General features: G+C 39.1%; 1 protein-coding gene across 1 annotated transcript; it reads right to left on the bottom strand.

The window, feature by feature from the left end:
- Positions 1-7,787: 7,787 nt before the first annotated feature.
- tmem165 (transmembrane protein 165) lies at positions 7,788-13,670 on the bottom strand. The gene is made up of 6 exons (XM_046836894.1): positions 13,020-13,670; positions 11,567-11,792; positions 10,272-10,447; positions 9,985-10,170; positions 9,178-9,283; positions 7,788-9,091 (listed from the first exon to the last, which is right to left on the bottom strand). The coding sequence occupies exons 1-6, from the start codon at positions 13,110-13,112 to the stop codon at positions 9,015-9,017; spliced, it is 864 nt and encodes a 287-aa protein (XP_046692850.1). The 5' UTR covers positions 13,113-13,670; the 3' UTR covers positions 7,788-9,014.
- Between the last annotated feature and the right edge of the window lie 1,028 nt (positions 13,671-14,698).

Here is a 14,698-nt window from a genome sequence, read left to right as displayed (position 1 = left end):
TGTTCCAACTATCGTCACTAATTTGGAAGCAACTTGAGTTAAACTTGGACCCTGACTGAACTCCAAACCTCTTCACTAATGCTCTAGCACCTGTACGATCACAAAATTCTCACAGTCCCACAATCCAAAATCTAGTGGAAAGCCTTCCCGGAAGAATAGAGCTTATTATAACAGCAATGCAGGGATTACATGTGGTAAAAAGCACATGCAAACGTGAGAGTCAGGTCTCCATAAACTTGTCCATATGACATGAACACAGTCATAGTTTTTCAGGGTAGTTCAAATAGAAACGGGTTGCAATAATTAACCTCTGCATGGCAGCACACAACAGGTCTCGTTCCACTTACTCAGGATCGTTCTGCCTCCAGCCGTTCAGAGCGCTGGTCCAATCACATGTTCACATTGCAGTACACATCAGGTAGACCATTTATTTTAGCCAAGTGTCTCAGTCTCTCCAAGGACGTCTTATTAATCGGAGTATCGCTGCCAGTTAACCCAAAGCAAATTGCATGAGTTTGTCCGGTGTCCTGAGATTATATTTTTTAGTTGGGGAAAAAATAAAACATCAGTCGATGTACATAAATATACAACGCAATATAAGCTAGATTTCAAAAATACGAAGTACGTCCACTAGAATGTTTTTTGGATTCGAAATCGCCACCTCAGACTTTTTGGACTGGTGTATACTAATTTCTACCAAATTTGTTTGGCAGTTTTTAGCTAAAGTTTTTTTTTTTATGAATATCATGAGAGATGAGATGTACGAATGGCTGAGAAACACTTCAATGGCAGTACTTCTATCAACAGAGTGAATGTAAGACAGGGTCACTTTGCAACAAATAAGCTTAACTTATATCATAAACAAATATTATTTTACAGCATTTAACCTGTTAATAATATAGGATATTTTTCTACAGCCAGATCAGACCAGACCAGATCACTGGAACAAATTTAAATAGAGAGAGTATATGATGTGTATGTGTGTGTGTGTGTCACGAATGTCAAGAAAGGGAACAGAAATATAGTGTGTAGGATAATATTTAAATACTGAATTTAAACAAACTTTGACACACTAGAGAACCAGAGTGAATTTTTTGTTGTTTTGTTTTGCGCAGTTGATCCTCGTTCGCTCGGCCTGTTGTGAGCCGGTGAGATGGAGTGATGTGATTGATGTTCATAAAACACAGCATCATAACATCATTTAAAATACCGCTGAAGGAATATTATCTCAAGCATGGCCTTTAACACACGGACGTCTAATCTAAGTCATTAACATGTCTGGTTTTCTTTCTTTTGTGACTCTCACTCTTAGTTCTCTAGGATTTAATTTTAAAGGAAAAGAAACCCCACAATAAAACTAAAATGCTCAGTTAGGCAATTGTAAATCCCTCAACAAAACAGTTCACCACGAAGTAAAATCCGACGGATGTCTTGATACACAGGCATGTCACCAGATTAGCAGTGAATCCGAATGCATTTAATAACAGCCCTCATACTTCTTATCGGTTTATTCATTCAAAAGTTCACCAGTCAGCTGCTGCTTGCCTCTTGCTCTATTATTATTAATGACTATTATAATTATTTGTATACAGCAATGCTAAATTGCGCAACTTGGCCTCCAAACTCTTTGTTTGTAGCCATTTCTTTAACCCTATTTAAAGGGTAAAACAACCAGGACTGGTTTCCTTGGTATCTCAATGCAAGTTGTCAAGGACAGCGATTGATGAGTTAAGGTCTGGCATCAACAGGAAGCTGTGAGTGTGTGTATGTGTGTGTGTCTGTATATGTGTTGGTGTGAGAGAGTCTTAGGCTGTATAAATTGGTGAATACTAAACATGGCTGCCTTCAGCTAAACAGTCCAACATCAGTTACCATCTCTTTCTTTTTTTTTTTTTTCTTCGCTCTTAAAAGTGAACACTTGAAATATGATCTCCATGCACCTTTCACGAGTCCACCACCTAATGTTCTTTATGTAAAAACCACGTCAGCATAATGTTTCTCTGGCATTCATTGGCATCTAATTTGTCAGCCGATGTGAAGACAATGTTTTTTTTTTTTGTTTGGTTTTTTTTTTTATGTATCCAAAGAACATAAAAAAAAAAAAATCTTGACGTACTTGAAACCCTAACGGAAAAATCTGTAATTTCACCATGCAACACTAACACTTCTAAATGTCCCTCAGTGTTTTCTTGTTTGTGAGGTTTTTTTTTCTTGCAAAATACTTCTGGTTGGCTCATGAAATCAACCTGGTCAGTACACGGTTTAAAAGGGTGGGAGGGGCTTTTGTTCAAACCTCTAAAAGCAATTCGGTTTGAAAGTTTTTTTTGTTTGCAGTCGATTACGGTCCACAGTGTAACTTGAATAGAAACATGCTGGATGAGGAGGAGGAGGAAGAAAGCGGTGTGCTTTGTAAAAGGTGCTGCATTGGGTTCATTTGATGAGTCATGCTAACAAAACCATAACAGAGGCTTTTGAAGCAAATGGTGCAGTTTGCTCTCCTTACTCAATTTTCAAAAATAAACATATATTGAGAAAAAAAAAAAACATATCTCACACCAAAATATGTTCTCTAAATGTGTTCTGTGTTTTTCTTTTTTGGTAATAAAACATTTGATATGTGACTAATCCAAAAAAACACATCAGTGCTTTTTCTACATATTCTGTCTACTTTTTCTACATATTCTGTCCCCTCCCTTCAAGTCTTCCTGATTTGTCCATATTAAACTCATCATATGAAGTCATTTTAAATACTGCATGTTACCGTTTAAAGTACACTCCTATACCTGAGTACAAAGTACTTGTTTTTAAGAACTCTATATATAGAATGGATGCAGTTCAGCGCTTCATTCTCCTGCACATCACACCTGTGCTAGTATCAAAAGGTTTGTAACATGCCAACAGATGGCAGCATAACGCTGAACTCACAGTCACAGGAAGCACCAACCTTCCAAAGTGCCAAAAGACAAGGATGAAAAATCCTGCTCGAAGGTCACGGTTTTGAGATTGAACGCGAATCGCAGAAGGTGTCTTGCACGCTTCAAAAAGAAAACATCCGGGAAACGTTCCGAAAGTGTCTGAAATTGCTGTGCAAGGGGACACAAAGTACATTCATGTAAACAAAGCTAGTCTCAAAACTTTTTGAAACCAGTTACAGACACACTGTGAGATTTACTCCACCAGAGGTGGCAAAAGTACACACATCCTTTACTTAAGTGGAAGTACAGATACTCATGTTTTAAAATACTCGGGTAAAAGTTGAAGTACTGATTACACTTTTTTACTTAAGTGAAAGTAAAGAAGTTTTGGCTCTGACATGTACTTAAGTAAAAAGTAGTTATTACTTCCACCCTCTTTAGCTGTTAACTGGACCTCACATCATAGATAGATAGATAGATGGATAGATGGATGTGATAGCCTAGTGGGTTAATGTCAGTATCCCCACAAGGATGAGTCTGAGAGTTTGGTTGCTGTGTTGGTAAATAAAACTTCTGGACCTTGTCCCCTCTGAAAACATTTTAATTCTGTCCTTTCTGTGTTGGATTAATTTCTTGATTTCCTGGTCTTTAATGAAAGATAACTCCACCAAAAAAAAGGCACTTCTGTGGTAGCTCAGTGGGTTAAGGCTTGTGCCTGAACATGGTCCTTAATATAGTCCACACTGGTGATAAGGTTTCAAAGCCAGTCCTACATTCCTTTGTTCTTACTGCGCTGGCATGAAACAAAAGTATGAACCCTCCAAAAAGCACACATGCTTTTCAGCAGTGGTCGCTCAGTGGTTTAAGGCTTGTGCCTCATCTAAACATGCTTCCCAGTCTGATCTCTTCCATGGTTCAGTGGGTTAAGGCTGGTGCCTCGCTGATGGTGAGGATCAGGGTTTGAATCCTGCTTTCTGCCTGCTAGTTGCGATGTGGGTTATGTTCTTGCTTTCTAAATCTTTCTTTAGCTTTATATTCTTGTGTTGACGGTTTAAAGGTAGATAGACCTGCTCTAAACAACCTTCCTGGCCTGTCTTCCCTGATGGTTCAGTGGGTTAAATCAGGTTTCTTGCTTTTGGTGGGGTTCAGGGTTCGAATCCTGCTTTCTGGGTGCCAGTCACGATCAGGATTCACTTCCTACATCTTTCTTTACAATATATTTTTGTTTTTAATGGGTTGAAAAGAAAGATAGACCTGCTCTAACTAAGCTTCCTAGCCTGTCCTCACCAATGGTTCAGTGGGTTAAGGTTGGTCTTTCACTGGTGGTGGGGATCATGGTTCAAATCCTGCTTTCTTCCTGCTATTTACAATGTGGGTTCAACTTGTGCTACTTACATCTGTATTTGCCTTCTACATCTTTCTTTACCGTTAAATTCTTGTGTTGATGGTTTGAAAAGAATCATAGACCTGCTCTAAATAAAGCTTCACATCCTGTTTTTTTCTGATGGCTTAGTGGGTTAAGGCTGGTACTTTGCTAATGTTGGTGGTCAGGGTTCCAACCTGGCTTTCTGTCTGCTAGTCATGAGGTAGGTTAAATTCCTGATTCCTACATCTTAATATTCTTGTTTTGATGGGTTAAAAAGAAAGATAGACCTGCTCTAAATAAGCTTCCCAGCTTGTCCTTCCTGATGGTTTAGTGTGTTAATGCTGGTGCCTCGCTAATGGTGTGAATCAGGGTTCAAATCCTGCTTTGTACCTGCTAGTCACGTCATAGGTTTGCTTCCTAAGTCCGTCTTTAGCATTATATTCTTGCGTTGATGGTTTGAAAGAAAAGACCTGCTCTAAACAGTCGTTGCAGCCAGTCCTTCCTGATGGTTCAGTGGGTTAAGACTGGTATTTCGCTGTTGGTGGGGTTCAGGGTTCGAATCCTACGTTCTGTGTTTCTGTCTAGTCTGAATTTCTTGCTTTGAAGCCTGAAACGAAGGATAAACCCCCAAAAAGAAGGTGTGTTGTGGTACTTGATGGCTTTGTGATAAAAGCCTTGCCTCTGAGCTCAGAGGTTGCTGGTTCGAATCTGGCTTGTCCCCACACTGGGTGAGCTGTGTGGAAAGTAGTGTCTGGTGAGCAATGGAGTGGGTGACTGTGAACAAAGGCTGCGAATACTGGCTGCTTCACAGCCTCAAAAAAAGTGAGGGTGATAGGTTTTTGTCAGAAATGTTTTCCTATATATGCAAAACTAAGTCGATACTTTTTTTGAACGTTTTTGCTTCATAACCCCCTGTTTTCAGCTACTCCGACACCGGGGGGGCAGATGCCCGGATATTGCCCCCCTGCTCCAGGATACGCCCTCCGAAACCACATCCAACCTTCCACACAGCCATTTCTGACACCTTCCTTACTACGCTCACCGGAACCTTCCACACTCTTAACTTTGAGCCCTGGCCGGGATTTGAACCGGCAACCTCTCAACCCAGAGGTAAAGCTCTTCCAATTGAGCCACAGGATCTCTTGCAAGAACCTGATTTTTAGGACCTTTTTTGGTTCTTTTTAAAAACTTTGTAAAAAATTTAAAGGAAAGCTAAGGGGTAGGAATCGAACCAGGTGAGTCAGATAGCAGTGACCACTTCACTGACCATTACACCAACACAGGAGAAGCAAACAAGCCTTTGCTTATTGGACTCGTGGCTTTTCTATAGTAAGGAGACCTTAGATCATGATGGTAGAGGGTCAAAACTTCTCCTTCCTGTACATTCTCTCAGTAACTCGAAGTCTATGAGAAGTGACTCAGGTACAAGAACCACATCTCCAACACCTGCACCACTGATATACCATGATTTACCAGCAACCAATTTTAATGATCTTTCATTGTTCCGTTTTTAAAAACTTCTTATAATGTTCAATATGAAACTAGAGGTAAGAATCGAACCAGGGAAGTCTTTCATCATAGATCACTAATGGCATTACTTCAAAACTCAAAACTGTGTTAGACATGTAAATAAGCAGGAAAGACAGAGACAAAGACAAAGAGACACACACACAGCTTTAGAAAGAGTGAGAAACAAATAGAGAGACAGCAAGAGAGAGACATATACAGTGAGACAGAGACAATTAGATAGAGAAAATAGAGAGACAGAGATAGCGAGATATAGCCACTTCCTGTTGGAAGTGTTTTTCCCGAGCGACTCAATGATCTCATTTACTAAATGAGCAGTAGTGAGTTAAGTGCTTGCTCAGGTGCCATATGTACAGCATGTGATTAAATATAAAGGCTATATCAGTGCAGAGACGTGTGGACATCATTTAGAGCCTTTGCTATGTTTCCACACGGACAGTTAATGAGGTGATACCGGAGAAAATGCACCTCTTCAAGTCAAGTCAGGAATATATATATATATATATATATATATATATATATATATATATATATATATATATATATATATATATAAAATTATAGACATTTTACAGATTTGAATGATGTATTGTTTTTATCTGTACGATCAATAAAGACAGTAATTTAAGTTTGTGTCGCCATTAAGAGGGAAAAACCCACAAAACGCCACCCAGAGGGTAAATTGTGTAAAACATGGCGGATTTTGGTGTTTGATTTGAGACTCAGAAATAAAACAAAAGTTCACTGATTAAAAATATTTTTATCTGAAGTTAATTTATTTATTTTATATATAAGTAAAAAAAGTAAAAATGTCGTGCTGTTTAAAATAATTTTAATTTTGACAGCCAAATATATATTATATATATATATATATATATATATATATAAATACAAAACGGAATAAAAATGTTGTTACCTAATGAATGTGTTCAGGCTGAAGATCCACATATAGAACACAAGCAGAGAAAAGATGATGATGATCAGGAATGTGTCTGTTATTATTATGTATTATGTTATCTGTATTATTTTGCACTACATTGTACTGTTTATACTCACTTCTGGGATAGTTTTTTTATTTTGTATAGTTTTTTACAGTTTTCTTGTACAGTACTGTATAATCAAGTATACAGTAGGTTTACTGGTCGGCGCTATATAGGGTTTTATGTCTTGTCTTGTGTCGTCTGTCTGCACTGTCTGTCTGCACTGTTTGCACCAGGTTGCACTCGATGCACTTTATGTAGCTTGTGTTGTAGCTCTATGTTGTTTTGTTTGTTGTTGTTTAGTGTAGCACCAGGGTTCTGGGAAACGTTGTCTCATTTTTACTGTGTACTGTGTACCACTGTGTATAGTAGAAATGACAATAAAAGCCTCTTGACTTGTTCTCAGTCATGTTTACATCACTGACTCCCTCTGTCTCATCCACATTAACCCTAAACTTCTTACTGCTTCTGCCTGCTGATTCTTAGCTCCGTAAACTAGTCTACATCTGTGGTGAGAGAGAGTCAGTACATGATACACCAGTGGATTTAAAAAGATGCGCAGTAACAGGAAATCGGTTGTTCGGCTAGAAGTAAAAAGAAGTAAAAAGTACAGATATTTGTGTAAAAATGTAATGAGTAAAAGTAAAAAGTTGTCTGAAAAATAAATAGTGGAGTAAAGTACTGATACCAGAAAAATCTATTTAAGTACAGTAACAAAGTATTTGTTTGTTACTTCCCACCTCTGTACTCCACACACACACACACACACACACCCACACACACACCCCCACACACACACACACACACCCCACACACTGTTCTCGTCTTCTCATTCAATGCCGTTCATGCATTCAAAGTAGTAGAGGGGGAAAAAGTAAGCTATTACACATTAAAATGTAGTGTAATAATAATCTTTTTTAAAAAGCATGAAAAATGGACAGTAACAATAAAAAAACACTCCCTTACTGTCCAACACTGGTATCAAGATAACCACAGGAATGACATACTGAGTTTTAATTTATTATTTACAGGATTCTTTTTTTTTTTTTTTTACAGTCAACTCTTCTGCACAATGAATAGTGTCATTTACTTGCCCTTCGTAGATGAATAAGTCCAGTCAAATATTGACAAAGAAATAAGTCATCTTACACTGTACAAATCGCAGCAGTATTCCCTGACAGTTCTACAGTACTTTGACAACAGGAAACAAAACAAAAATAAATTGCTGCTCAAAAAGATCAATAAAATTGTATATAATTTTGTCCTACACCAGCGCGTTCTTGGAAGTGGCGTTAAGACTAAATGATCGCATAGAAAAGGGATTTATTTAAAAATTGGATTTAAAAATAAAGCTTGCCACTTAAAAGAGCTAAGCTGAGGAGAGGTGTGTGGATGAATACAGCTGGAATACAGGACATTTCTTTATATGATCAAAAGACAAATGAAACCCAAATCATAATCCTTTTTTGCCCCAAATGGAGTTGCTTTGCCAAGACATAGCTCCTGAAGTTTGCCTCTTGAGATTTGTGCGGTCGTGATCACCAGTTTGTGCGAGATATAGCCGGCGGGATACAAAGCGCCTACACCTTGTGTACACTTTTCAGGCCACGGTATCCAGGATGTTAAATTGCGAGATCGGACTGGCTGTCCACACCTCTCTGCTTTTGTCCCAGCAGGGAGACAAACCCAAACGCTACAATAGTGAAGTTTTCAGAATAAAACACTAACGGAATAGGGTCTAAAAAGTATTAAACGTTTAGCCTAATGCACCTAGTCATCAAAATTGCTTGGCGTTTGCTGCGTTTATTGCTGAACAATATCACCCTCTCTAATGTCTGGGTTAGCGATCGTATTCATTGCAACCTGGGATCATTCTAGGAGTGTAAAGACACAGTGATGTACATAGTTCTTTATCTAAATCTGGCCACAGCATCATTATTGTGTTGGCAAGAGAAAACTGTATGAAAGAGTCAAAAGAAATGCGACAGGGGAGAGAAGTAAAGGAAAATAAGTCGCTATTAAAGAACCATCATCACAGAACGAGGGGGGAACAAAACAAACCAAACCAAAGTAAAACCACTGCAGCATCTTTGACCGGGTCTAAACAGTAACACGTTCACACACACACCACCGTTCGATGGTGGCCTTTGTGTACAGTCCATCGTTGTGAATACAGCATTATGGAGCTGGTATTTACAGACAGAGGCCGAGAAGTCTGTCCTCCTTTCAGAATCCAGTATCTGGCTTGATGAAGAGTGCCGAGAAAGCAAAGGCGAGGAACACGATTCCTCCGATGATCGTAACTGGGGAGGGGAAAAAAACGGAATTCAAGTCTGTGGTGGTTCATCATTAATGAATAAATTCATCTGATGTGTGAAGCGAATCTTACCGGTCCTGACTGATATTTTCTGAGCCACCATCCTTCCCCCGACCACAGCAAGGCCTGTGCAGAGGCAATGTCCCAGAGTTCCTCCTACCGCCACTCCGAAGGGATCCTGCAACAAACAATTTAGTATTGAGAACCTGATTCTGTCTACTACTGATCCTTTTCTACTCCAAATCAAACCAGATCTACTGCTTCCACAGGCAGTCAATAAAAACCTGTATCCACCATCTTAAGCGATGCTTCTTGAACCGTCATGCATCTGGTGAAAAGGTTTTGCTGACAATGTATATTACCTCTTAGTTTTTCCACAATCAGAATGACATGGTTCTGTTGCCCGTTGATATAAATGTTTAGACTGCTTTTTCTATATTTAGCCATCGTGTGTGAACGCACAGATCGGCCCATGTGCATGATTTGGGTACGATTTGCATAAATTGTTCGTTAATGCAGCGTTCTTTAGACGACAGATGCCACATGACAGTAAGGAATACAGCTTCAGCCTGTAGTGTATAATCCCTGTGCCTTAAACAGATAACGTATGTGCAAATGCTAAATTTGACCAGATCTACAAATGCATGACAAAAGAATCAAAGAAAAGTTTGATAATTCAAAACCTACATTATAAATGGTTTATTAAATCAAGAAAAAATCTAGAAAAGATTAAATATGCAACAATGCGGTGTCCATAAACACCTAAAAGTCGTCTTATTTGGCATTTAAGTGTGCAGTATTGAGTAATAACTCATACTGACATACTCTGATGTGAAAATGTGATGTTCATATGAGGATGTAAAAAGCCTGAGCTCTGACCTCCCGTGCAGCCAGAACGATGGTGGCGAGCTGAGAGCGATCGCCCCACTCAGCAAGGAACGTGAGTGAAAGCGCCTGGATAAAGATGGGCGAGATACAATGGTGCCACTTCCTCTGAGGCGACATGGTCGACGCCGTTCCTGCCTCCACATCAGGAGCACCGTTGGCCAGTTTATAACGCTGAAGCTGGAAGCAAACGTCAACCGTAAAAAAATCGAATCAGCATGATTAGCGCTTCCGTTTCAAACATTACGCAGCATGGTATTTCGTTTAGCCGGTGAACTCACCTCCTCGTCTTTCTTCTTAATCTCAGCCTGCACCTCTTCAAGCTCCTCCTGGCCTTCATCAGGGCTCATCCTCATCCCCTCTCTCAGCATTCGCACACCGAAGATGGCAAACAGCGCTGTGGAGATGTAGTAGGTGTAGATCCGTGGGATAATAGTGGTGGCGTAACCGAAAAGGACTACGGGGAAGAAACAGATCGGAAGTTCATGTTAGATGTAGTGTCGATGTATAGATATTTCAGGACAGAAGCCACTACATACCTCTCAGGTAACTACACACACACACACTCATGCCCATTGACCGATTTCTGTTTCTACAAAGTATAGCTCAATTAATCATTTGACAGAAAACAATGCAATTATATACACAATAGTTAAATTCAGCACGTCCTAAAAGAAACGCCAAAGTGGAGAAATGTATTTTCCAAATACTACTAATGAGAGTTACCTCAGGTATGATTCCGACACAGTTTCATGACAGAAAGCAAAAAAAACAAACAAACGTTTTAATACGATTAAGTGGATCAATACGATTTGCCATGCACTCAGCACCAGTGTCAGACCTGTGCGGTTATATAACATTAATCAGAACACCTTCTGATCAATTAGACTCGAGGGCTTGGGATTAGAGATCTTAACAGTGCTTTAATAAAACTGGCTGGGGAATTACTATGTAAAACACTGCAACGCTGAAAGATTTCTGCATCAGGCAGGAAAACCAGTACCCAGAACGGCTTTCAATTCAAATGGCTGTAGCTCATTCAGTACAACCAATACAGTCCATCATAGAGGCCTGTGTGTGAACTGTATTCAGTAGCTGAATGAACTAATTTACAGGGAGTCAAGTTGACAAGGTATTTGGGAGCCTTATAGAAAAACATCACTTTAAAGTCAACTCTGAAACTGGAAACCAGTGCAGCAATGCTGTTAAAAGCATAAATATGCAATACATACAAAATCTTGTATGTGTAATAAAACTCCTATTGGTCCCTGACCTTTTCAACACCCATGTATTCACACACACACACACACACACACACACACACACACACACACACACACACACACACACACACACACACACACACACTCCCTTCATACTCTCAGACTCACCAACCATTGCTTACCATTGCTTATTGTTAAATGTCAAGTAGCAGATCGATCAGCTTTGTGGCAAGGCAACTCAACGAACCTTTATAACAGCCAACAAACCCTAGTTAGCTTTTAGTTGACCGCCTGAACGTCTTAAATGTTTCAAACTCAAAGCTCCCATTTACAAATCCTTGAGTTTACGCTACCTGACAGGCAAGTCATGAGACCCAGAGCCAACATGGCCCCTGCCAAGACGGTGAGGCGGTTATAGCGCATGGCCATGATGGCTGCAATGAAGAAAGTCTTATCTCCCAGCTCGGAGACGATGATGACCGAAATCGCCGCCACGAACGCATGGATAAATCCCAGGTTTCCTTTACTAGGCTCGTCTGGACTGACAGCTGGAACTGCAGGTTTGACGGTCGGCACTTTCTGCACAAAGAGACGAAATAGTCATCGTTATTTCATTATAAATCACCGTATCTGACAAAGATGTTGCAGAAATATCTGTAGGCCTCTAATAAGGGGGAAGAGAGTCAATTTGAGTGATGGTATACACACTATGGATAGAGTATGGGGTTCTAATCGATCTCCTGTCTCTTTCTTCTTTTCAGATTTGCCTCATTCATCCCCACACCCTAGCTCTGGATAGAGTTCTCTTCAATTGGTTCCACATACACAGCCTTAAGGTCCATAAAGTTACTGAGCAACTCGAGGACTATGAGGATGGATTTGGACTGTTATGAGGTGGTATCAAAAGGTTTCTAGACTAGAACATACATTATTTATCCATGTTTACAGACTACCAGTTTTTACATAGTTCCCTTGCACAGCTACAGAGCTCCCAGTCTTCCTAGCACTTCTGGAAAGTGTCCTGGAAGTCTTCTTTTTAAAGAACGCATCTTCTGCAGTGGATCTTCATTTTTGGGAAGAGGGCGAAGTCCACCCGAGAGTGGGTGCGGAAAAGCACCAGAGATCAGAATAGCACCAGTTAGCACTATTAGTCTCAACTTTTAGATACCACCTTGTATCATTAACTGTCTTCTACAATGGCTTGGGACTGCAATTTAGACTGGATGAAGGTTTTCTGCATTTAAGCACCTCATCACCTCAACAATGATGGAACTGTAATGACTGGACGTTCGGTGTTGAGAATGAGGATGGGAAGAGTCTGGTTCCTCTCAAAGTTTCTTCCTCATGCAATTTCTGGAATTTTTTTCCTTGCCACAAGCTCTATTATTATTATAATTATAAGGAACTAATTTATACATTGCAACTTCTTTATCTCTGTAAAGCTGCTTGGGGACAATGTACATTGTCATACAATTAGAACTGAAGCCAAAATATTTTGTACAACAGTAATAACACCTGTACAATAGAAAAATTGTAACTGACTGGTTAATTAAATATGATAAACTTATTTGTCAACAACGTGAAGAGAAAATATTTATCAAATAAACTGAAAGAGATCACTTATAGAAAAAGGGTAAGTGGAGCTGAATGCAAATACACAGCTCTTTTATTGCCAATACAAGAAATACAAGTTAGTATTGTGGCTCCCACAAAAGTTAAACATGTCCATATTAAAAGCTAAACACGCCAGAAAACCAAACTGAGCTCATTTCCAGGTGTGTATGTGATGTGAGACAGTTATAGTACCTCAGCAGGGTGCTGGACTTCAGGTAATTTGTTCTCCTCCTGAATGCTTGAGACTCTCTCAGCACTCAGCAACACCACCACCGCCACCACCATCACCCACTTCACCTCAGCAGCCCGGAAAACAGCCCGGGAAGCATTTTTTTAAACCGGCGCAAGCGAATTATAAACTAAACGCAATTACGTGGCCAAAAAAAAAACAACAACCGTGTAAAAGCTTACAACTTGTGTGTAGACTTGAACGAGCTAATCTAACCGGCTAGCTGTGGATCATGTTCCCCCCTCAGCCACTGTTCTTTTCGCTGAAACAAACTTGCTAGCTGCTGTCCGAATCTGATTGGTTTACTCGGGTTGAGGTCCCACCCTTTCTAATAGACGTCACAAAAGCCTCATTCCGTAATTGGCTAATAATGCGGCTTTAATAATTTGGTAATGCGGAAGTCATTGCCGAATACATTTACGGTGATAGAATAAACCGTGTGCAGTTTGGTCAGCAAATTATTAATCAAATTTAAGATGTTTAATAGTGAGGTCGGATCCTGTTTCTGTACAAGATATGTTGATTATTGTCGTTAGTACCAGTTTGTGTATAAATCAAGCTCTGGGCAGTTCTACGTGTAATCTAATATCAGAGTCTAAACTCTGACCACATTATTAACTTCTCAACCTTTAGCATTATTGCTGATGTGGGCAAACATGCCCTTTTTGACGAAGGTTGATGACGTATTTCCGGTTTCGTTATGCAGGGGTGGAGTTTACATAGTCAATTTGAATAGGTCTTTGTTGTCATTTCATTTCATATATATATATATATATATATATATATATATATATATATATATATATATATATATATATATATATATATATATATAGGTTCTTCAAAGTAGGCATCAAGAGAATGCCAAGAGTGTGCAAAGCAGTAATCTAAGCAAAAGGTGGCTACTTTGAGGAACCTACAATATGACATATTTTCAGTTCAATTTTTTATTATGTATATAATTCCACGTGTGTTAATTCATAGTTTTGATGCCTTCAGTGTGAATCTACAATTTTCATAGTCATGAAAATAAAGAAAACTCTTGAATGAGAAGGTGTGTCCAAACTTTTGGTCTGTACTATATATATATATATATATATATATATATATATATATATATATATATATATATATATATATATATATATATATATAAAACAGTATAAAAGTAGCCAAAAGTTTTAAGAATGACTTAATATAAATATAAGTCTGCTGCTTTAGTGTTTTTAGCTCTTTTTGTCAGATGATACTATGGTACACTGAAGTATAATTACAAACATTTCAATGGATTTTATTCACAATTACATTTAAGTTTATGCATCAAAAGTCAATATTTGCAGTGTTGACCCTTCTTTTTCAAGACCTTTATAATTTGCCCTGGTATGCTGTCAATTAACTTCTGGGCCACATCCTGACTGGTCCCGTGCAGCACATTCTTGTGCAATCCATGCTTGGAGTTTGTCGGAGTTTGTGGGTTTTTGTTTGTCCTCCCACCGCTTGATGATTGACCACAAGATCTCAATAGGATTAAGGTCCACAGAGCTTCCTGTCTATGAACCGAAAGTTTCGATGTTTTGTTTCTCCGAGCCACTTAGTTATCACTTTTGCTTTAGGATAAGGTGCTCCATCATGTTGGCATTGA

Source organism: Silurus meridionalis, chromosome 23, assembly GCF_014805685.1.
Source record: "Silurus meridionalis isolate SWU-2019-XX chromosome 23, ASM1480568v1, whole genome shotgun sequence".
Taxonomy (NCBI): Eukaryota; Metazoa; Chordata; class Actinopteri; order Siluriformes; family Siluridae; genus Silurus; species Silurus meridionalis.
Note: the sequence above shows the minus strand (reverse complement) of the source record. Positions and strands in the feature narration are given on the sequence as shown.